Source organism: Carex rostrata, chromosome 26 (genome assembly GCF_964058835.1).
Source record: "Carex rostrata chromosome 26, lpCarRost1.2, whole genome shotgun sequence".
Lineage (NCBI taxonomy): Eukaryota > Viridiplantae > Streptophyta > Magnoliopsida > Poales > Cyperaceae > Carex > Carex rostrata.
Genome location: NC_135943.1, coordinates 4,693,004 through 4,717,863, shown reverse-complemented (window position 1 = coordinate 4,717,863; position 24,860 = coordinate 4,693,004). Strand labels below are relative to the sequence as shown.

Sequence of the window (24,860 nt, the reverse complement as noted above, 5' to 3'; positions counted from 1 at the left end):
CTACTGAGTTTGGACTTGGTACCATACCAGAGGTCAGTCTATGGTGCTTTGTGCATAGACAAAGATCTAATTTGAGGTTTGTTCATATTTTAGTAGCTCTAAACTACTGTTTTAGTACCAGAAATACAGAGAAGAAGATTAACAAGCTGTCAGAGCTTGGAAATTTTTGAATCAATGTCAAATTCTTAATTAGTGTTATCTTTAAACTTGTGATATCCAACTGACAAACCAAATCAAAGTTATAAAGAGTTACGACATCACTGCATAAATATATCAAATGTCTTATTTTTTGACATACACTCTAAACAAGAAATTTTTTTCTTCATAAAATTATTTAAATTAAAATATTAAGATCTCTCTACTAAAAAAAAGGAGGACCATCCGGACCACATGCGGTCTGGTCCCTAGTGGACCGCCCTTGGCCCGGGCGATCTGCTAGGGAGGATGGGCCGCCCGTGGGCCCAGCGGTCGAGATAATTTAAAAAAAAAAAATCAATGTGGGGACAGTTTTAATTTTTTTTTTAAAGATATTAATAAAAATGGCCACAAGATACTTCTTCTCTCCACTTTATTTTATGTGACAAGATTTCTTATCCTTCCACTTTATCAAAGAGAGACTACAGAAAGAATCAAAATGCAACAATCAAACTTTTAAAATATTCAACAACTTTATATGTGTGATATTTGATATGTTGTATTTTTCTTTTTGTTTGCTCAACTTTATATATCTCAGGATTATTTTATCAAATGCTAGTTTAATTTTACATAGAGTTAATATTTATAAATTTTTAAGATTGGCCAAATTTGTATAGAATTTCCTTTTTATAAACGCCAACCATCTACACATTAGTGGACCTAGGCTTATTCAAAATTTTCTCCATGTATGAATTAGATCCAAATTTAATTTGTAATCAAGTAATTTTGTTTGAAAAATGAGCAGATACTGTAATTTGTCTTATAATTAATATTACTGTAGTGAGCCCCGGTTCATATACTGTTACAGACTTATTACAGTTGTCCGTTTTGTTAATGATGCAATTGTCCTGTGTCTATTCGGGGATAGCGCGGGTGCCAGTATTATTTGAGCTTCTAGATTCGTGCAGAACGTATTTGAACGGTTCAGATAAAAGTCACGCAAAATATGAGATATCTCTGAGGATACGCACTCAGATCTGACTGGGGAGATAAACCGAGCATCCATCACAGGAAACGTTGGATCTTCATCCAACAGTTCATATCAACGGATCTTCGATGGAAATGGGGAATCGCTCGGATCCGTATCCTCCCATGTACCTGACTCAACACAATTGAAACAGACGGCTCAGATTTACTCTCAGCCGGTCGGGATTCGAAATGACAGAGGGGGCAGGATAACTTTTGCTTTGAGATTCGTGCCAAGTTAAATAGAACAATTTTGGGCCGTCTGATTCAATTGTACTCAGTCCGGTATCCTGAGGGGATGTGAATTCGAGTCGCTTCCCGTTTCAAACCCCACCTGTCAGTGTCGGGTTGAGGCCTGGGGAAATAATTACGACACCATCTGTTGAGCGAAGCTCCATCGAGTGGGTGCGACCCAGAGCCTACTATAAGGATTCAGATGCCAGCACGAAGGAAGGGTTGTCGACAAATTCCGACTACTGAGGTGGCCGTGAGGCCGCAGACATGGCAACCGTCTACTCGCCTAGTCCAAGTGGCGGTTGTGGCCGTTAGGCGATTGCGAAATGAGAATCTTCTTTTGAGGTGTATGCCTCTTACTTTGTTTTCTATTTTTCTTTTTGCATACTTACTGTCGGTGGTGCTTCATTGAGAATTGTGATAGAAGCTTTTTACAAATTACCAAGCGATTTCAGTAATAGGTCACTTGGAGGTTTGAACTGTTACCCTCATTTGGGTTTTCTGTGCGTAACATTAAAATTTTTGAACTCATTTCCATATGCCGATTTAATAGGGGCTTTGGGTGAAGCAATTTGGTGGTAGATGGTGATCCATCCGAGTGATGTGTGTGTGTGTGTGTGTGTGTGCACACCATACTTATTACATCACCAGCCAATGCAAGTAGTATTCACATCCAGCATTTCAAAATTTGATCTAGGGCTGCACACATTGCCCTCAAAAATTGCATTAGCACTAAGCACTCCAAAATAAAAGGCCACTGAGATGCATCAAATCTCCCTGTTTGTAATTCTGTTAAGTGAGCTGAACTTTGGACATGTGCTGTAGTTATACATTATTGCCTATAGATGAACACTTTTGAGTTAAAACTGTTTTATATTGCAATATCTCAAGGGGTTAATAGTGTTATGCTCATCAAAACTTCTTTAATTAGAGATGAGATATCTTCATATAAAATTAAGATTCTTTCATATTTGCCCATTAGCTTTTTTAACTTGGTATGATCCTAACTGTGTTTTCTGCTTATTTTGTATTTATTTATTTGATTATTATCATTATTAGTATTATTTTTTTTTATTTTTTATTGTTGGTTGGAACATAACTTGGGTCCTATTTGTAGAAGGGCTAAAACATAGTAATATAGCCTTAAGTAAACAATTTTGGAACATAACTTGGGTCCTAACTTGGTGCTTGCTTTTAGCTTTTCATTTTTATTTTTGAAGTAAACAATTTTGTGGGAACTTTTGCTTTTGGCCTTTGAACAATTGAACTTGGTTTGATTGATAGCATCTGAACTCTTTTTTGTTGTTAGATTGGCATTCAAAAGTATTTAACTTGTTTCAATTATCTCTCTCTCTCCATTATAAATTACTAATCCTAATTTGGCACATGCAGGTAATGAAGTGACACATATGAGGCTCTAATGTGACAAATTTTCATGAAATAACAATATGTGGCATTCGAATCATTGATCATGTTACTTTGGATTATATATTTTAATATAGTTAGGTATTGAACAAAGTGCAATAGCTTGGAGACCTGATTTTGACACTAAAAGGTTCAAGGACATGATTGAACCAAGTGTAATAGATTGGGGGTCCAGCAATAACGGCATACCTTTAGTTTTTAGTATGAAGCATTGAGCATACCCATCAAACATGTACCAATGAACATTTGCTTGTGATGAGTACACAATATTTTTTTTTTTTAAAAGTGTAACACAATATTATGCATATTCTTAATTACATTTTAGACCTTATAATTTTCATCAGCATGCTCCCCTCAAATTGCTCTCTATGCTGTTTTTCTGTCTAACCAAAATTTACCACTTGGATTGCCAATAGAAATTGTGAATTCGGTTACTTGTGCCAACCTTTCCGACTATTTTTCTGTACTATTATTCTTACGTGGACCAATTGTTTGCCACGTGTGCAGGTGTTGGGGGTGAATATGTTTTGGACTGTATCATTGGCACTCCTATGGATGAATCATAACGCATAGGTAATTATGGTAAAGTCGGCAACTAAATCTTTTTTTCTCGAATTGGTTAATTTCAATGTACTAGCATTAATGGTTTTATAAACCACCCCTCATAGGGCCAAAATTGTAGGTTGCTTGTAGTCCCCTCTCTTTATCTCTTTGTCTATTTAAATATTTTGCTCTATCTCTCTTCCCCTCCCCCCTTGATCGCGGAACTGTACACGGTCGCAATTCTCTCCTTCTGCCTCAGTCAACAAATATATTCATCACTCAGGTATTTCTCGTCCTTTGATACTATATTTCTGTTTAAAACTCAGAAACCCTTATTATGCAGTTTTCTTTTGTTTTTGAGAGAAAAAATATTAATTGAAGTATATATTATTAAATGGAAATATTTTGTTAAACCCATTATGAGATGCGCCGCAAATCCAGGTTATGTTTCTGTCTAGTTGGAGTGGCTATTTATTTAGTTTTGGATTTGAGCACATTTGGACTTGAGGTCATCATATCAGGTTTTGGGTCATTTAGGGTGTGCTCCACAAGGAGTTACATGAGGGAAAGGGAGGGTAGTACAGGGAAACTGAGCCCTGACCGGATCTGATCAGGATCGTTTATTTGCTCCAGAATGGTGAATTTCGGAGGTGAGTGAATGGGAGAGAAGGGGAAAGGAGGTGAAAACTGTATAAAACTTGAAGCAAAATTTTAACAAATTTTCACCTCTGATTTGGGGTGTAGAGGAGGGTGAAATCGCTGCATGCTCTCCTTCCCTTCCTTCCCTTTCTGGAGCATACTCTTAAGGTCACATTTGAGCAGATTTCAATTTAATCCAGATTCAAGTCGATTAGATATTAGTTTATTTGGTTTTGCGTTATTGTGGATTCAAATTAGTCAAGCAGAGATCTTGGCCAGATCTTCGATTAATTCGATAGGATTGTTCAACATCTTGACTATATTATTTATACATGTTTACAGGTGCCATGTGTGTTTTTTTGGTAAGAAAATAATTCCTATTCTGGTTATTCTCGTCATGGTTACTGGTCAAGTGATTTTTGAATCAGTTGCATTTGTTACATGTTTGGTCATATTAGGACATTTTTTGGTTTGAAATTTTGAATTAGGATGGGGTTTGGGTAATTACAAACTTTGGTAGGTCTTGGGTTCAGAAAATAAAGTTAACAAGAAATCTCTTCTTGTTCAGATCAAGTTTTACCAGATTGGTATTTAATGTGTGTTTGTAATATGTTTATTATATGAGATAGGATGCCATGGCCATTATAATTGTTATGTCAGGTATCGGATGTTGCTATGTTTGGTTTTTACGGTGATTATTCCAAACTAGTCAATTTTTTCTGTGGAGACTGAGAACCAGGCTTCTCTTCTGTCAAACTTCCCACCAATATAAAGAAATTTTGATTATGGATAGGTTTAGCATCTTCAATTGAATAATGTTTACTATAAAGGATAGATGAACATGACATTTAACACTTTCTACAATCATTATGTTGTATTTGATGTGACCCGATTAAATCTTTTAACTTTCTTCCTACTCAAATTTCTCATAGGAACATGAATTAATCATTGGTAAATTATAATCTCATAATTTTGAACATTTTTGTTTATGCAGATTTATAATGTTCAACTTCGACTTAAACGAACCATATATAGATCTAAATAGTGCACCGGATCTGGAACCTCCAATATTGGTGCCACAAAATGCTGATGTGTCAACAGGAGAGCTGAATGGCGTGCAACCTGAGGATGAGAACATTTTATTGGAGGTAAGTTTGATTTTGAAGTTTTATACGTGTGCCACACCAATACAGTTACTTGGTACAAATACATAGTAAAATGTTTACCAGAACTATACTTCTTTGCCAAAGTAAATCTTAATGTACAGTCTTAAAGGTGGGCATAATTATTTATAATGTCTTGTAGAATTTTGCTCGTCCTATGGTCATGTTTGGTTGCTACTTAAATTTAAGGAGGATTAAGTTGCTTACTCCATCTTACTCATATTTTACACCTCGTTTGATAGCTTAAGTCATGGCTTAAATTAATCCGTCTGGAGAATAAGATGTGGAAAATGAATGTCTGCCTATGACAGTGGGCCTATAGGCGAAGTGTGGAGTAAATTAATCCACCGGAAGATGTAGAGTAACTTTCTCCGGATTAGCTCATATTTTACTCCTCATTTGGTGGCTTAAGTGTGGAGTAAGGAGTTTACTCCACCTCTTACTCCACAACGAAACATGGCCTATATGGTCTTTGGCAACTTGGAAAAACTCATATTGAATGAATATCACCAAAAAAAAGTATTTAACTTATCTGTATCTGTACAAGTGAAAGTCAACTGATATGTTTACCTCATATAGATTTCTCAGGAAACTTTAGTTTCCCGTATGCATGCTGGTGAGACTAGCCGTCCACAAAAACAGAAAGGAGGCCCGAAGAGGGTTAGCCCAGAATCTGTTTACACAGGAAAAAGGCCAGAAGGTTTGCCTGATGGCTGGGTAATTAAGGAGCGCGTGAGGCTTTCTGGCAAGCTAGCTGGTAACAAATACAAGGTACTTGAAATTTTTGTTAGTCACATCTCTGTGGAGTCTATCGTGAAATAGAAACTGAGCCTGATGTGCAATACTGTTGACTGTTAGGAGTTATTTTTCATAAACAGATAATAGGATGTTGATAGGATGTTTAAATGTGTGTAAGCTCATTTCATCTGATGATTTCTCATATCTGATGCCTTGTAGATTTGCTTATTATAAATTGGTTACTGGTTGCTGTCAAAAGTTTATATATAAAATATGGAGATGTTAATGTTAGATCTTTTTGAGGCACATGAGACGATTTGTCCCTGCACTTGAATATGAATAATTCAAATGAGCCCTTAGAGGTGGCAGTTTGACTGGGGCAATTTGGGTCAGCTTGCTTTTTTGACACTAAACCCTAAACCTTCAGGTTCTGATTTTTGTATCACAGGTCATTCTGGTCCAGATTTGGGTTCTTGTTTTCTGTTTAAGGTCATTTTGGATTTGGGGTCATTCAGATTCTCTGTGGAGTGGGTTTGATAATTTAATCGTACTAGACTTGGATTTCTATGGGTAACTGTCCTAATAAATTATGGGTAAGTATCCGTTAAGTTCTTTTTTTGTCAAACTGGGATTTAGGTTTGAATTGAACGGGTCAAGGTTTTGGTACCAATTGGGTCTCAAATTCAGGGTAGTGAACCACTCCATTACGGTTTGTTGGATTCAGGCTGTGTTGAGGTTTGGATCATTGATTTTAACAAATAGTGATGTGGCAAAAACTGAAATATTAGTTATTTGCTTGAGCAATTGTTTTTAATTGATAATTTTGTTCTTCTTCTTTGGGGCAGTACTTCATTGAACCAGGGACTTTGAAGAGCTTCAGATCACTGAAATCAGTGTGGCATCACCTTGGCTTACCTGATTCTAAGCCTTGTAAAAATAGGCACAGGAAGTCTCCAGCTCGTGGAGGTCAATTAACAATGAATTTTACTAAAATAGTTTTATTTCCTAAAAAAGTACGAGTGATCTAACAACATAAAGTTGTTTCATTCTGTCTGCAACTTTTAAGGTTAATAAATATTTTGGAAATTGGAAAGCCAGCTCTTTGTTTTTTTTTTTCTTCATAAGCATCAGAAATAATCGAGTTTTAACAATTGTTATGATCTTTATAGGAGTAACCTTATATAACATAAAACGTGCAAACTGGAAAAGGTAAAACACACAAGTTCCTCCTGTTAGTCCTGTACAAATCTTTCTATTTAGTTATTTGACAGGTAATTCATCTTGTAGTTGCCAAGTCTCTGAGGAGGGAGAGCTCTAAATGACTGTTGGGCAGAAGCTCACTAGGAGAACTCAAGCTGGATTATATTTTGGAATGTGAGATGGTTGAATTGCACCGTAGCTGTGTTTGGCTCTAGCCATCTTGTAGATCAAGTTTATCCACAGAGTGTTTGTATTAAAAATATTTAACAATGCATAATTATGTATTGTGAGTATGGCTAATTTGCTGCCAGCAGCATTTCAGCAAACTGCTGCCAACTCTGTAAACCGTTGGATCTTATTTTAGATTCGTACCTTTGATGATGATGGAGAGCTGATTTTATTTTGACGGAACGGAAAATTTGAAAGAGGTCTGTTAGATAAAGTTGGGTTTTGAAGCACCTCCCTCCTTATTTCTCTCGTGCACCTCCCTCCTTGTTTCACTCTCTCGACGGAGCAAGTCCTCCCTCTCTCGTGTGCCTCTCTCGGAACAAGAGCTCCGTCAACGAGTCAGAAGAAGGTTTCCCTCTCTCGTGCACCTCTCTTCTTGGTTCTCTTCATGGTCCGCCTAGCTCGCACCAGGTCCGCCCAGCGAGAAGTCGCTCCGACGACTCGCCCTCCCTCCACCCTCTCTCGTGCTTTCCTCCCTCCGCCCAGTGCCTCTCGCTCTTATCGCTTCTGGTTTTCTCACAGGTTGATTATCTTTCAAAAACCCTAGATTTTTTTTTCAATTTGCCTAATTTTTCTGGTTTATTTCGAATTTTTCTGGTTTTTCAGATTTTTCGTCGGAACCTCTTCTTGCTCTCCTCTCAACACCTCCTCCAATCAGCTCGACTCGGGCTCCCCGGGATTTCCTTTTCCTCTCCCTCCCGCCCCCCAGCTCACCCTTCTGTGAGAACCTCTCTCTCTCTCTTTTCATTAGGGCTTAACTTTTTGGTAAATTGCTAGATTTATTAAAATAAGAACTGAGGCCCCCTCTCTCTGATCTATGTGTGCTTGATTTGTTTTATCAACCTTACAATTTTTGTTTTATGTTAAGGCCAACGTGCTTTCAATTGATTGAAATTGTGATGCTGGAATTTAGGGCTTGCTTGATTGAATAATCTTGAATTGTTAAATCGATCAATTGCGAGTTGTGCGCAGAGCCCTTTTTATCTGTTTGGGTGACTCTCGGTTTCGTTTAATTGAATTTTGGACTGGTACTGGGAGAATGCCGCAGTATGAAATCTAACCCAATAGCATGTTGTAAAATCTGGCACAAAATCAACCTTGTGATAAAGAGGAATTTATATCAAATTATTTGTGCTCATTTTTTTCTGTTTGATTTAGTTATTTATTTAATTTTTCTGCACCTTTTGTTGGTTGTCAAATATTGGAGATTACATGCAAGGGAACATCCAGCATATGATAAAGAGAATTTTCCTTACTATTGGAGTATTGCCAGTCAGGTAGAATGTCTTAATTCATCTTTGTGTCAAGTTTTATTTGGTTATATTTGTTATTGATACCTGAATTTGGGTACAGCACAGTACTTATTTAATTAACAAAGCTGTTACAACATTAATTGGTGTGTTTGTGCTGGTACCAGTCCTAACATTCTCCATTAAAATGCAACGGAAACTCTATTTAGTTTCAAGGGAAAAGTAATGGTACACGTCAGTTCTGAGGTCCGATCGAGATTATACTCGTTGTTTTTATATGTTGTTATCAAATCATTGATCTTCAGTAAAGTTATAGTTAAGGAGTTTCTTGGTTAATAAAATCACACAAAAATGATGAATTCCTTTACAATTTTTTAGTAGGGCAATGGACCATGTTGCAAAGTTATTTTTTTCACCTCAACTCTAACATTGCTTGCATTTTCACTCTTAATTTGGAAGACTTGGAATGCTCAATTTATGCATCAAGATAGAGTTGCTATTTGTTCAATTAATCAACAGAGAAGTATTAGAGGGGAATATTAGTAGCACTGCTATGCTGGTGCCAGTGATATAAATGCTGAAGATCATATGAATTTCAAGTTTGAGAAGCTAATTAACTAGAAGGGTTTGATTTGTAAATTATTCAATTAGTTTGCAGATGGATTTGTTTTTTTATTTGATGTAAAAATTTTCATTTCCATTTTTTTGCATCCGAAAAATATTTGTGTATAGAATGTAAACAAGTTGTGAGCAATAAATGTCTGTACTGTAGGAAAATTTATATATTGTTTTATTATCCTTTGAAATTTTATGAAATTGGTGTGTGAGTGCATATTAAAGTTCACACTAGTGACAATGCATTCATACTCACAGATGTGCCAATAAGTTTATGTACCAGTTTAAGATTGTCTTTTGTTTGAAACTATGATAAAATAAGAAAAACAAGCACTAGTGACAAAATAAGGAAAATGATAAGATAAAATAAGTTAATAAGCTCATGGCATGACATATTAGGAAGAAATAGCATGTAGTCAAAGGTACAACTCGTACCAGTACCAATTTGGAATCATCAGAAATAACATGTAGCTCAAACCAAATGAAGATAAAATATCATATGATTTGTTTAATATCCTTCTATTTACCCCACAGATGCTTAAAATATACATGCTTCTTACTAACTCTTTTACTCTGACAAGAAAAAACAATCAATTTTCTATTTACACCCTAGAAAGTTTAAAATAGCATAATTGAGTAGTATATGCCAAAAAAAAAATTATAAAGAAAATAAGATACAAATTTGAACAAAATAAGAATTTCAAGAATTTGAACAAATAGCATAATTGAGCAGTATATCTTTCAAGAATTTCATAAATCATGTAGGAAACATATGTGCCTCTCAGCTCCGGTCTATGAAAAATCATCTTGATAAATATATAATGTTTATATTCTTGCCATCAGCTCATAGCTCCTGCAAGAATTATCAAAAAGTATATGTCAAAAATCAAATGCAGGTTCCAACACACTTATTACATGGATAAAAGCAAAGTACATGTGCATAATTGAATTTCTGCACGAAATAGGTACTCAAGTGTACCCGGACCTAAGATTTGGATCTTAGATAGTTTATAAGAAATCAGTCAAGTATTAAGCAATAAAGAGATCATAGACTATTTGAAAGCAGTTGTGTATATCAGTATCAAATATCATACCAGTAAGAGGCAAATATGCAGTCTGGTGCTTCCCTTGTATGCAAAAAAATAGGACAAGCAAAATAGATGAAGCTAAAAAAATAATATAACTGCCATAATTCATAAACAACAATATACCACATGCATCAGCTAGCATCAATATCTAATTTCATATAGCCATAATCCATAAACAGCAAGTTCAATTAGCAAAACAACAAGTTCGATAATTTGAAATATTCCTTCTATTAAAGGTATCATTTCTATAACAACAAGTTCGATGATTAAACGAAACCGAGAGTCACCCAAACAGATAAAAAGGGCTCTGCGCACAACTCGCAATTGATCGATTTAACAATTCAAGATTATTCAATCAAGCAAGCCCTAAATTCCAGCATCACAATTTCAATCAATTGAAAGCACGTTGGCCTTAACATAAAACAAAAATTGTAAGGTTGATAAAACAAATCAAGCACACATAGATCAGAGAGAGGGGGCCTCAGTTCTTATTTTAATAAATCTAGCAATTTACCAAAAAGTTAAGCCCTAATGAAAAGAGAGAGAGAGAGGTTCTCACAGAAGGGTGAGCTGGGGGGCGGGAGGGAGAGGAAAAGGAAATCCCGGGGAGCCCGAGTCGAGCTGATTGGAGGAGGTGTTGAGAGGAGAGCAAGAAGAGGTTCCGACGAAAAATCTGAAAAACCAGAAAAATTCGAAATAAACCAGAAAAATTAGGCAAACTGACAAAAATCTATGGTTTTTGAAAGATAATCAACCTGTGAGAAAACCAGAAGCGATAAGAGCGAGAGGCACTGGGCGGAGGGAGGAAAGCACGAGAGAGGGTGGAGGGAGGGCGAGTCGTCGGAGCGACTTCTCGCTGGGCGGACCTGGTGCGAGCTAGGCGGACCATGAAGAGAACCAAGAAGAGAGGTGCACGAGAGAGGGAAACCTTCTTCTGACTCGTTGACGGAGCTCTTGTTCCGAGAGAGGCACACGAGAGAGGGAGGACTTGCTCCGTCGAGAGAGTGAAACAAGGAGGGAGGTGCACGAGAGAAATAAGGAGGGAGGCGCTTCAAAACCCAACTTTATCTAACAGACCTCTTTCAAATTTTCCGTTCCGTCAAAATAAAATCAGCTCTCCATCATCATCAAAGGTACGAATCTAAAATAAGATCCAACGGCTTACAGAATTGGCAGCAGTTTTCTGAAATGCTGCTGGCAGCAAATTAGCCATACTCTATGTATTGTTATCATTATTTATTGCAAAACTGAGAATAATAAATCATGTGTTAATTGATGTGTCTTCATGTTTGATGGTTTAAAAATTAAGAGAGATATATATCTCCATTCCTTTTATTTTTCTAAATTTGAATTTCTGATAATAGAAAGTCCATATTTTGATAAAAAAATTTCCTACACAGGTGACGTCCCTAACTTGATTGCTTTTATAAAATCATAATAGTTCATGATATATATAGTAAGTTAGAATTATGAAGTAAGAATTAAAAATTATGTAGTTGAGAATCTCCATATCCAATTTATTAGATGCAAGGGTCACTTATATATAATTCATATTTCATTTGAATAAAGCAAGTAATAACCAATTTTAGACAAAACATAAAAGTTGATTAATTAAGTTTAGATAAACTAAAATTCAAGAACAAAAAACGAATTATATATAAAGTTCCGTGATCTCAAAAGAATTTATTCTCATTTATATTAGAGACAATCACAAAAATGTTCTAATTAACTCCATGACATTATTAAAATTGCTTTACTGATTCAAGCGTCACAAGTTAATTTCCATCCACTACGCTGAGATATTAATTACCCTTTGGCTTTTGCACGAGAGACGATGCATTCAAATATTAAAATCTCTTGACTTGACTGTACAGAACTTGAATCGATTGTGAAAATTGAAGAGAATAATTAATGAAACTTTATTGTCTTTCAATTAATGTATATGTAGAGGTTTGGAGATTCAGCCAGTGGAAGAACGAAACACAAAAGAGAGAGAGAGATCATGAAAGGATGTGGCGAATTGGGTCTAAGAATGAATAATTTTCATGCGGAGATCCTTGATGCATACAATGGCAAGTCATAATGTATCGTTGTTATTTTTATTTTCAGTCCCTCAAAAGTTTTTAGTTCTTCTTAGTTTTGCCACTGACAAATGTTGTTCTGCAGAATATTCCAAACAAGTTTGCAAAGATGTTCGTAGGTTCCATGAGCGAAAACATTGAACTGGAAGGTCCAAGCGGATATACTTGGAATGTGAAAATTATGAGATTTGACAACACATTTGCTCTGCAATCTGGTTGGAAAGAATTTGTAACAGCTAATAAAATAGATGAAAATGATTTTATAGTATTTAGATACAAAGATAACTCCTCTTTTAAAGTGCTAATCTTTGATCGGAGTGGATGCGAAAAAGTTGCTCCTTTCTTTGCAAAAAATATGAACACGAGCCGGAGAAAGAGATCATATATCTATCTAGTAGTGACACTGATGGATCTTCTTGTGAGATTTCAACTCGTGCCGCTCGAGCACACACGACTGGAGAAAGGGTTTGTGGTAAGCGGATATATCTTGTTCATGATATTCATTATTTTTAAATAATTTTTTGTTTTTATGCATTAATGATTTTATTTTGTGAAGGAATGAGATTGATTCTTCAAAGATCAATGTATGAATTAATAGTATACAGGAAACTATTATTACTCGTTATATGAAAATAATATATGCATCCTCCTGGAATCCAAGTATATGCGTACGTCAAGCATTTCAAGGATAAATGATGTATTTTCGTACAAGCATTTTTCCAAATACTGTCAAACCTGCTAGGCCAACTTCTTTTAGAAAAATGTAAGCAGCAAACACAGACTTCTACAGTTCTACTTGAATAATTTTAATTTCCAAAATCCCCTGCTAGTATTATGAAGATGGCAAGTAGCTGTGTTCTGGAAATTTCTAAACAGCATTAGCAAATCACAAATCTACATTTTGAAGTAGAAAACAAGATAAATGAACTTATGCCATTTCATTTCTTGTTGTAGATTTTGTACAAGAATCAACTGAGAGTGAGAGTAGCTCAGGAAAGGATAATAGGGCTGTGAAAGCTTCCAGGCTATATGTCGTACCCCAAGGGACTTATTTGACACAAGCTCAAGAGGACATTGCTATCAGGATGGCCCGAAAAACTAAAAAAGATAGTGATTTGTTTGTCAGAATATTGACTCCAATCAATGCCCTTACAAATAGATATTGTGTACTGGTACGTAAGCATTTCCTCCATTATTATTGTAACGCTGGAAACAAGACAAACAAGCATATATGCAATCAATCTTACTGTGTAACTAACTATGTATCAGGGTTTACCAAGCGGCTTTGCGCACAAAGTTCTTCTAAGCAAGAAGAACAAGAAGATTACTCTGTTACCTGCCGATTTAGATAAGCGATGCCCGACATGTACTACAAAATAATACTTGAAGAATAAAAGGATAGTACGTATAAAAGAAGGTTGGCACCAATTTGCACACAGAAATGGACTAAAACAGGGGGATCTTTGCCTTTTTGAACTAAGGAAGCAAGACAAACAAGGGAATCTGACCATGATAGTTCATTTCAATCACAAATAGGTAAGTAAAAAGTTCAACTTGTTTTCACTGAGCTAATTAAGTCCACAAGTTGACATGGTAATTTGACCTAAATGTCATTTCAAAATGATCAATACTTCGCTCAAAAATTGCAAGACGATTAACAAGTATTGTATATTGTAAATAAAATAGAAACACATAATATTAAAATCTCCCAAACTAGGCAGGAGTGAGGTTTCTCTGTTCCAGCTTTTTTGACTCAACTCCTATTACTAGTCACTGATGGCTGGGTCCTACAAACAGACTTAAATTACATACAGAAGCCACCTCATATATTGTAGATACGGCTCGACGTCGAAGTCTTGTGGAGGTTCAATCAACTTGGAAAACATCATTGGTTGTCTCAAAGTTTGGAAAGGAGATGCAGCAAAGATGCTACTTGACCAAACAGCAGGAATTGATACAAGGTTGCAATGTAGTTGTAATAATATGAGTTGTAATGTGAGTTGCTCATTAATTTCTTGATAATTGTAGCTCTTAATTTTTTTATTATATTCCTGAACAAATTATGTGCTATTCTTAAATCTTGATGTTTTACTTTTCTGTATATTATTGGTGCACTTGTTTAACTGATGTAATATTTGAATATTGAATTTTAATAATTTTCAAACACATTCTTTGAGGCACCGCTTAATAGTTGTTCATCAATTATGAACAACATGGTGGATCTATAACGATTCAGGCTTGGATCTTAGGCTTGCATACACTGTTCAATCAAAATAATACTGATGCCAGGTCCAGTACAAAATTTCTGTTTTACATGAGAAAAATTTGGTGATAACCACCTAATAGTAAAACCTCAAAACTTGAAACCGAACCATAATCATGTGACACATTATCTCACCAGTTGTATTTATAAGGTACGTAAAATTTCATTTTAGATCCTCAAATATTTTTCCATAACTGAACTGCCTTATGTGTTGACGAATACTGTAGGTTTAAGATTTTTAATATTTTACACTTTTCTATCTCAATACATTATCTCTCCCTTACTATTTTTGAGTGAGGCTATGGTACTATGCATAGCATGGATTGTTCTGTACTATGGATCAATATCTCCATTTTCAAAGCCCAAACAATCGATCTGCACCGTTCAGCACAATCTCCCTATGGAAATGTACTTGTAGATTAAATTTTACATTTTTTGGAATTGATTTACTATTTTTTAGATTTAGATAGGTGGAAAATCATTTGATCTAAAGACTCTAGACCATTCAAAATTAGTGATTTTCTATCTATCTAAAATAATAGTAAAAAAAATTCTAAAAAATGTAAAAGTTTAGTCTGCAAGTGCATTTTCATATGGAGATCATGTTGAACGTTTCTGATCAACTGTTTAAGCTTTAAATATTAACATATGGATCCATAATATGCATATTTCCATAGCCTCACTCTTTTTTTTTAAATATATATCAGTCATTGAATTACATGTTCTTGGTCACATTAAATGCAGGTAGTAGTTGCAAATATCGGAGATGCAAAAGCAGTATTGGCACGTGCCTCTACTACTACTGAAGGAGAAACCACACTGAAATCTATTGTTCTGACAAGAGAACACAAGGCTATCTTTTCCCAAGAACACACTCGCATTCAAAAGGTTGATTATTTCAACATTTGAACAAAATATGCAAGTAGCTTACATATGTAATTTTCTAGGGCTTATTTCTTTCCTTTTGTCTTAAACATAAAAATGTTGTGTACAATTAAAAGGCTGGAGGTACTGTTGGTCCCAATGGAAGGCTACAAGGACGACTAGAAGTTTCTACAGCCTTTGGAGATTGCCAATTTAAAAAGGTTCTCGTTTTCATTGTAATTACCAGTTTGCTGTCTGATGGGGGGTAAGCCAAAATCGGTCCGATACCCAGTCGTAGCCATCCGATTTGCTTCAAGATTTGTGTGCACTGCTTCAGGATTCACGTGAATCAAGTGCACACACATCTTAGTGCAAATAGGACGCTTCAAAATTTAGACACCCCTGGTCAGTTATGAAACAATTTGAATCTCTGTTTTGTAACCTTTTTCTTTGTGTATTTCATTGTTTCAAGTGTTATTCATGTATGTGGTTTAGCATAATTAGGCTTGAAAGAAATAAGAACTAGAAGCCAATGAAACCATCTTTTATTTTACCAGTTCCATACAGAACTATTCTATCAGAATCAATATTTGATGAACTTATTTTTATTTTTATATTTTTTCAAAACATTAAAGAATATTTGACAAATTTGCGCAGGTTGGAGTTATTTCTACTCCTGATATTCACTCCTTTGAACTAACCGAGAGGGACCTATTTGTAATACTCGGTTGTGATGGCTTGTGGGGGTATTAATTTATTTTCTTAATTCCTAAATTCTTTTTTAAAATTAATTTAGGTAATTAGTAATGTCACACCCCGGAACAGGGGGTCGCGCAGTTTTCGCCAGTGTTTTAAAATGCGGTTGTGTTCATGCATGCGGAAGGCCACTGCATGTCGCATATGCGGATTTATATATATATTGTTATGTTTATGTGTGTGGGCCTGCTCCTAGGAGTATGCGGGGGGGGGGGGGGGGGGTGGCAGGGGGGGCGGCAGCCCCCTGCGAGCGTTGTCTGAGGTTAAGAAGCACCGCTCAATAGAGCCCGGAAAATTTTATTTCGGAGAGGTCAAATTTCATGAAAATCCTTTAACCGACGGCCCAGATTAGTCAAATTTACCGATCAAGATGGACGGTCCAGATTAGTCCTTTTTCACATAAATTTTAATTAAAATACAATCATACTATCATAGGATTTGATTTAAAACAAGTTTGGTTCAAATCCGATTTAATTTGGCTAAGTTATACCCAAAACAACATTTTTCAGAATCCCCATTACGGCCCGCAATAGGGCTGTTGCGGCCCGCAACAAGTTCCAAAATTTCCAGCCTCTGCAAATCGTCTCTGCCTCCACTCATTGCGGCCCGCAATGAATGTATTGCGGCCCGCAATGAATGTATTGCGGCCCGCAATGACCTGGTTGGTCTCTGCCTCCATTCATTGCGGCACGCAATAAATGTATTGCGGCCCGCAATGACCTGGTTGGATTTTAATCTGCGAATTTTCCCTCTGTCTACTCTCATTGCGGCTGTTTTTCATTCCTTTGCCCATTTTCGTGAAATTTCACCCCGTTTTCAAACCCGATCAAATCCCCGTATAATTAAACAATTATTCCCCATTTACTAGAAATTTTAATGACATTTAACATGCAATTTCAACATTTAAGTCAGAACAACAATTTAAAACATACCGTTAGGGTTTTATAACATAATACGGTTCGATAATAACCTATACATCAAAATAACCGACTACGGGTTCAACTACACATTCAAAATGGGCAAAAAAGGGTTTGGCATAACCTATTAGTCCGGCCTATACTCACGTGTCGAGCCCGAGTCCCATTTCACTCGCGTTTACCTGCACATTTCAATTCAAGGGAAAAATTCCCCGAGGGGAGGGGGTGAGAAAAACCTGTCATCCGTTTTCTCAGTGCGGAATTTAAAGGGCTACTGGATTTGTAAGAAATCCATCACCAGAACTAAATACACTAGCAATAGGGCATCTATTTATTTACTCACCAATAATAATAAATGCACATGTACCGGGAATAGATTCAAACAGATTTCAATTCACATCTCATCAACATCAATCAACGAATTTCCAGAAAGATTTGGTTTCACATATATAATATAAATAAGTCTGGTTATGAGGTACAGATATCAACTATCGATCACCTCCGGCTTAACAGTTCTATTTTCTGGTTTCAAGTCATACAATCTCATCAATTCATCACTTAAAATATACACAGGCATATTCCGCGAATATGCAACAGAATACCACTTTTCTCAAAAGAAATCACTGACACTTTCACTGAATCACTGAACCACAGTTCTACCTAAAATTACACTGCACTTCCCTTACCCAACCGGTACTGGGTTCACTAGGGCCATTCTCCAGATGCGCATAAGGGTCCTGAATGAAAGTCTAGTAGCTAGCTAGATTTTCCACTATGATACACTGTTCACTTCACACAATCAATCCAAGTCATACTGTGGTTCCACTCACTTATTCAAAACGACAGATCAACAATCGATAAACCGTACCAACATGAGAATCACAACAGTTATACAATTCAATTACACTAATATCACAATTAATGCAATGCGGCAACAAATGCTTTCAATCAGAGATTCAACAGGCTATGCACAGTTTATTTAAATCAAGCAATCAACATAAATATAATAATATGCACCGTTATTTAGTTCTACGAATAAACCCCAAAACAGATCCCGTGAACCCCCGCACCTGGTTACGTAGGGCACGTAGAGGGTTCGCGATCTCGCGACTCGGTAAGCTCGTCAATCCCGCTAGCCGTGCTCGTTAGGATCTATACATAGGTCAATTTATTAAATTCCGGCACTTTTACAATTTAAACCCTAATCAATTTTTGGGAAAATTCGTAAATTGGAAATTTGGTTGCACTTTGGAACACGGAATCAATCAATTTACACTATAGAAACAATAAAGGCACGAAATAATCAGTTTGGTACGATTCTACGGGTTTTCACCGAAACCCTAAAAACACGGAATCAAGAAATGAGAGAGAAATAGAAAGGGGAATTACCAATGGAACGGATGGATGTGCGAGGTTTGAGCTCCTCTTCCTAAATCTCCGTTTTCGGGCAATACGATCACCGGGGGAGGTTTTAGGGTTGTCTCTCTCTCACTCTCTCGTTGTCTTTCTCTCTTGGCGGAAACAAAAGAAAAGAGAGAAGAGATGGGGGCGCAGGAAAGGAAAGGAAGGAGGGAAAGAGGAAAGAATGACAAGGGCCCCCACTTGTAAGTGGTCTTTTTGCAAAATAAACCCTCCACTTGTTCGATATTGATTAAATGATTTATATAACACCTATTGCTCCTCTTTCTTAACACAATTAATCGTATAATTATTGTTCACCATCCATGTCACTAATTTCGTATATACGTATATATATATTATTCGATTTAACCACTTATTATTTTAATTAAATCTGAATTTTAAAGTTCACAGTGTTACAAGTAAGGCCTATTTTGAAACTTAACTCTGTATTTTTACTTATTATTCAGGTATTTGGACCAAGTGATGCAGTTGAGTTTGTTCAGAAACAGTTAAAGGTAACACAACTGAGACACATCCATATTTTTTTTGGGGGGGGGGGGGGGGGGGGGATTTCATTTATACCCCTCAAAAACATGGGAATTACGTATTTTCCCCTCTAAAATTCATAATTTCATATTTTTGTCCTTCTAAATTTCAAAAACTCACAAATTTATCCATTTTATTGTCTTGTCTATTAAAACTCACTTTCAATTTATAAAATGCTCATTTTACCTTTTATTAAAAAAAGGTATATATGTTTCAAAAAAAATGTGAGTCTTCTAATTGCTCGCTTTATGAGGATAACTGGGTGATTTCTCTACTTATGACGCTTACAAAATCATATATCTAAATGACACTGTGTAAGCATCGGATGTAGAGAAATGACCGATTTGCCCTTGAAAATAATCCAATTAAAAGACTGACATTTTTCTAAAACATACTGCAATTTTTTTAAATTAAAAAATATATAATTTGTTTTGTCAAGAAACATCATCAGCCACAACAGCTGTGTACATGATGCCTTGTGCGAGAAGCAATCCGAGAAAGGCGATGTAAAGACAATTGCACAGCTATTGTTATTGTATTTAAGCACTAATTCTGGCATTTATTTTTCTCATTTTTGTAGTATGATTTAGGATTTTGAATTATTTTCCTTCTCTGATTTTGCAAATTTAGAGTTCAAGTTAGTGAATTTGTGCAAAATTTGATATCCAGCAAATATGCAGTTTGTCCCCATTGATTTTGATATCTCTGAAATAAATATTTTAAAATTGTAACTTGAAGTGTTGAAGAAATAGCAAAAGTAGCTAATTGTTTAAAACAAAAAAAAATATTATAAGTAAAATATTTCTATAATATTGTAATGTAAGTTATAAGGTTATATTTTTAATGATATATGTTAAAAGTAACTAACCTTCTCGTAAATTTAATTAAACAATTGCTTATAATTATAACACAAATTAAAAAAAATTAGTTACTAAACACATTGAGAATAAGGAAAAGTAGATATATTAAGAAATATACTTAAAATATGTTATTTTTTAATAGTTGGATTATAGATAGTTATAGTTCAATATCTATTTTCTTTAAAAATATAATAGGTGGAGAATCCGCTGAATAATGGAGTCGAGAGGATACATATTAAAATGATCATATCATGAAAAATATTATAAAAGACTATCAAATAATATAGAAAAAGTGAATGAGTACTTCTAACATCATGAAAAATATTATAAAAGATTATATGTAGCATTTATTCATGTTTAAATTTTGAACCCGTAAAATTGTACCGATCCAAACTATGTTCCATCATGCAAAGCTGTGGCATCCGGATAAAAAAATGATTTGAATTGGTATCAATTTTACATGCTACAGTACCCCTGAGGACATGCTTCCCCTCTCTTACTGGTTTGTTTTGATTCTGACGGTGATTGGTTTGGTAGTAGAATCTGACACCAAATTTCTTTGCTTGAGAAAGGAACTGATATTAAAATGTATGTACCTAATTAACTGCTATACCGAAATTTTTTATTTAGGCTAATTTCAAAGGGGAAGATGGTTGAAAATATAATACGAGTAAATCAGTAATATAGCTATTTAATTCTAATTTCCTTTTTTTTTCTCAAATAACCAGAATGGTATGAACTAACTTATGATATTTTAATATTTTACTGGTGTTTCTTGCAAATATTCGTCTGAAGAATGTTTTGACTGACGTGCTATAGCATATGAACCCGTGGTAATAAAAAATTAAGCCTTGAACGAAATTCCAGATAAACTGGTACATAGCAAGACAACACAAGGGTAAAGATTTTAACAGAGCAGCTTTGCCTTCAAGCAGCGATGTTTTGATTCTATGGTCCATGTGCTGCATGAAACCAAAACTTCTCTATTAAAATCTTTACCCAACAAAGTGAAAGTATCAAAACAAATTGATTATTTATGTGATTTAAGCTCAACTAAACCAAAGCATACATAAGTGTAGTATATTTTGACAATATAATAAACACATCTTTCCATATAATAATTTTAATATCTTTCTTTTCCTCCATTCACTTAGCATCCCATTTAAATTCTACATTAGCATTTTATTTCATTTCTTTTCATCCATTTATGTTCCTTTTTTTTCATTTATTACAGACTTCCTTTGATGAAGAATTAACTTTTATTATTCTCTTCAACTTATTTTAAGCTATACATTTCAGCAAAACTTGTGACAAGTGATGTTCTTGTTAATTAAAAAACTCTAATGTGAATTAAAATTCAATTAATCAAGTTATGGCATGTGAAAATTAAAAATGCTTTGCTTCCTTCTATTCATGGTGTGTGGATGTGTGTTTTAGGGATCCGTGAAAGGTTGATACTTTGTTTAAGGCATTAGAAACATTAGTGCACAAAATATATATTGATATTTTTTTTTAAGATTGTTGATGCCTTGCTTCCCACTTTCTTTTTTCTTTTTATGTTCCCTTTCTCTTTAATCTTTCTTTTCATATTCCCCTCTCAACGATACCTTAAATAGACTTCTCCACCACTTCTGCATCCAAAGAAAAAAAGAAAAGACATTGTGTATAAGGTTAAGAGGGGAATATAAAAATATGATTAAGGAGAAAGGAATATATATATATAAAAAAAGAAATCGACTAACAGTCCCCCTACTTCAGTCCCCTATTTGTTCCCTGCACTAAAAGACAAAAAAATAGTTAAAACGTGCTAACTACCACCAAAGAGCAAGATTAATGCTATTTTATTAATAGTCAAAATGTATAGTATTCATACCTACGAATTTATAGTATTCATACTTATTATCAGAACCATTCGTCATATGTAAACACAAGCTGGAGGGGACCAGTAACGACCAGGGGGATCGCTGACGTCTTGTGATAGCCTAGAATGGGGACCGCAATCGTCTGAAAGCGACATTTGCCAAGATTGGGGACCACTACAGCGAATCTATATATTATTCATATCTAAATAAAGAAGTATTCATATCTAAACAAATGAAGTATTCATACTGACGATTACGAAGTATTCATACATGTTTGAAATAATTTATACAATTCAAAATTCAAAGTCAGATTCATCTCTCTCACCCCACCTTTTCCAAGAAGTATTCATACTGACGATTACGAAGTATTCATACATGTTCGAAATAATTTATACAATTCAAAATTCATTGTCAAATTCATCTCTCTCACCCCACCTCTTCCAAGAAGTATTCATATCTAACTAAAGAATTATTCATACTGACGATTACAAAGTATTCATACATGTTCGAAATAATTTATACAATTCAACATTCAAAAGTCAGATTCATCTCTCTCACCCCACCTCTTCCAAGAAGTATTAATATATAACATGAAGTATGCATATCTAACAAATAAAGTATTTATATCTAACTAATAAAATATTCATATGTTCCACTGTGACAACCTTCGCTAGGCTAGCATGGATCCTCTCAAATGGTGCACCACGCTCTCCCCGCCGAATCTCGACGGTGCACCACTCTCTCATCGCCGAATCTCGACCGTGCACCATGCTCTCCTCGTCGAATCTCGACGGTGCACCACGCTCTCCTCGCCGGATCTCGACGGTGCACCACGCTCTACTAGCCGGATCTCGATGGTGCACCACGCTCCCCTCGTCGGATCTCGACCGCCATCACAACCATCGGCGTGGGTAGCTGGTGGCGAGCAGTAGAGGAGAAGAACAGAGTGGGTTTTGAGTTGTGTTGAACTTTTTTTTTTTTTTTTTTAAAGAGAAGATTGAAGAGGGTGGATTTTGACCACGTGGGGAAACAAAAAAGGAAGGTTGTTAGGGGGACAGATAGGAGACAGATTCAAGGGCGACAACATCTTTACTCAAAAAAAAAAAATCTATTTCCTTAGTTATGAAGACAATTGCCTATGCAATTTTTCTTTAGTCCATTAGGTTTACAATATTTAACATGATTCTTCAATTAGTCAATGAAAAAATAACATAAATACAATTGCCTAAAAATATCCTCTAATTTATTGAACTTAAAAACACACTAGTTTTACTATATAGTCTATATATGACACTTTTTTTTCTCTTAAATCTTGGCGGTTTATATATGACACTTAATTACTATTTAAGGACCATGCATATATAACACTTTTAGCCAAAAAAAAAGTTGATGATAATTTTGACATCGATCCCTCTACCGTGATTTGGAGTTTAAAGAATAATTAACGTTAAAAAAGTGGAACAATAGCCTTGAAAATCTCGAAATACGGAATAAAATAATATTAAATAAATGTGAATTCTCCGAGCATGCAGTAACATGTATGCATGATTACAATATATATATATATATATATATATATATATATGGTCCAGAACAGCTAGCGGTCTGCATTGTGCTCCACACACATGAGAACGTGACATTTCTTGATGAACTACATGTATGTAGGCAATGCATCGAGTGGGCATTTTAATTAATTAATTAACAGGTGTGGATAAGTACGAATATTAAATGTTTTGAGAATCCGTGAAAGATTGATACTTTGTTAAAGGATTGAAAATATTAGTGCACGAAAGATATATTGATATTCTTTTTTAAAGTTGTTGTTGATATGCTTTGCTTCCTACTTTTCTTTTTCTTTTTATGTTCCCCTTTCTCTTTAATCTTTCTTTTCATATTCTCCACTTAATCATTATATTCTAAACAGGCTTCTTCACCACTTCTGCATCCAAAGAAAAAAAAAAAATATAAGGTTTAGAGGGGAATATAAAAAAATTGATTAAGGAGAAAGAAATATATAAAGAAAAAAGGAGGACTAGGCATATTATAAAAAATATATATTTCCTTAATTATACTGAGTAGACAATTGTCATATGCAATTTTTCTTTAGTCCATTAGGTTTACAATATTTGACATGATTCTTCAATTAGTCAATGAAAAAAATAACATAAATAAATTCAAATATCATTATTATTATTATTATAGAATAAAGGAATTACAAATTATGCCGTCTATAACAAAAATTAACATTTGTGGAAAAACCTAATCCTTAAAATTGTATGTATTCGGTAGCAACATAAATTCTGAGTTCAATCGAATTTGAACCGAGTGAAGAATTCAGGTCAGCTGAATCATTTTTGTTCTATCTCCATTTTAAATAAATGTAAACAATTAATAATATATCTTTGTTTTTAAAAATTTAGCAATACGTGCGTTTGGATGCTCAGAGAATAGAGCTATTCTCAGAAGAGGGTCATCCAAACGTGAAACGAAGATTAAGAATAGCTCCGGATTAGCACTATTCCGCTATTCCGTGAAAACATTGGGTTAGCGATTTAGCACCCGTAAGAATAGCGATTTAGCACCCGCTGGCCTTTGCTATTCCTAACATACAATCCAAACAACATTTCTACTAATCCGGAATAGCCAAAGTTAGTGCTATTCTTGAATCTCTTGGGTTAGCACTATTCTCAATCACTAACCCAAAAATCGCTATTCTTGCACTAATCCTTGCACGATCCAAACGCACCTGCATGCGTTCCCAAGTTCTTCTAGACTTATCTATTCAAATATTGTAACAACTAGACTGCACTTCATGAAGAATTAATAATCTTCCACTGATTTAAAGATATACATTTTAATAAAACTTGTGACAAGTGATAGTTTTGATAAAAACTCTAATTAATGTGAAATCAAATTCAATAAATCAAGTTCTTGGCATGTTCAAATTAAGCATACATTGCTTCCTTTTGTTCATAGTGTGTGCAACTCAAAAATAATATTCATGGCGTGTAGAGATGTGTTATGAT

The 24,860-nt window shown here is 35.0% G+C and overlaps 2 protein-coding genes and 1 pseudogene across 3 annotated transcripts in view; 2 read left to right on the top strand and 1 right to left on the bottom strand.

Moving 5' to 3' along the window:
• The window catches only part of LOC144544166 (putative protein phosphatase 2C 67), a 70,528-nt pseudogene extending 50,724 nt beyond the window's left edge, over nucleotides 1–19,804 (top strand). Inside the window, exons 2-7 of the transcript XR_013508158.1 lie at nucleotides 15,373–15,516; nucleotides 15,630–15,713; nucleotides 16,150–16,238; nucleotide 16,340; nucleotides 19,034–19,081; nucleotides 19,564–19,804. The product of XR_013508158.1 is annotated as a putative protein phosphatase 2C 67 (transcript). The remainder of the gene's footprint in view (nucleotides 1–15,372; nucleotides 15,517–15,629; nucleotides 15,714–16,149; nucleotides 16,239–16,339; nucleotides 16,341–19,033; nucleotides 19,082–19,563) is intronic.
• On the top strand, nucleotides 1,533–9,358 carry LOC144544017 (uncharacterized). The gene is made up of 8 exons (XM_078292441.1): nucleotides 1,533–1,740; nucleotides 4,997–5,150; nucleotides 5,745–5,936; nucleotides 6,749–6,869; nucleotides 7,191–7,853; nucleotides 7,938–8,051; nucleotides 8,539–8,608; nucleotides 9,041–9,358. The coding sequence occupies exons 1-5, from the start codon at nucleotides 1,598–1,600 to the stop codon at nucleotides 7,223–7,225; spliced, it is 645 nt and encodes a 214-aa protein (XP_078148567.1). The 5' UTR covers nucleotides 1,533–1,597; the 3' UTR covers nucleotides 7,226–7,853; nucleotides 7,938–8,051; nucleotides 8,539–8,608; nucleotides 9,041–9,358.
• LOC144544562 (uncharacterized) lies at nucleotides 9,710–11,300 on the bottom strand. The gene is made up of 4 exons (XM_078293094.1): nucleotides 11,040–11,300; nucleotides 10,844–10,957; nucleotides 10,291–10,323; nucleotides 9,710–10,049 (listed from the first exon to the last, which is right to left on the bottom strand). Exons 1-4 carry the CDS (start codon nucleotides 11,171–11,173, stop codon nucleotides 10,022–10,024), a joined length of 309 nt encoding a protein of 102 aa, XP_078149220.1. The 5' UTR covers nucleotides 11,174–11,300; the 3' UTR covers nucleotides 9,710–10,021.
• Nucleotides 19,805–24,860: the final 5,056 nt, after the last annotated feature.

Bases quoted from the DNA above. Each gene is read 5' to 3' on its own strand.
- LOC144544562 (XM_078293094.1), bottom strand. From the start codon at position 11,173: ATGGTCCGCCTAGCTCGCACCAGGTCCGCCCAGCGAGAAGTCGCTCCG. The intron at 10,958-11,039 runs GTTGATTATCTT...CTGGTTTTTCAG, and splicing joins CGCTTCTGGTTTTCTCACAG to ATTTTTCGTCGGAACCTCTT. The intron at 10,324-10,843 runs GTGAGAACCTCT...TTTGCATACAAG, and splicing joins GCCCCCCAGCTCACCCTTCT to GGAAGCACCAGACTGCATAT.
- LOC144544017 (XM_078292441.1), top strand. From the start codon at position 1,598: ATGCCAGCACGAAGGAAGGGTTGTCGACAAATTCCGACTACTGAGGTG. The intron at 5,937-6,748 runs GTACTTGAAATT...TCTTTGGGGCAG, and splicing joins TAGCTGGTAACAAATACAAG to TACTTCATTGAACCAGGGAC. The intron at 6,870-7,190 runs GTCAATTAACAA...TTCATCTTGTAG, and splicing joins GAAGTCTCCAGCTCGTGGAG to TTGCCAAGTCTCTGAGGAGG.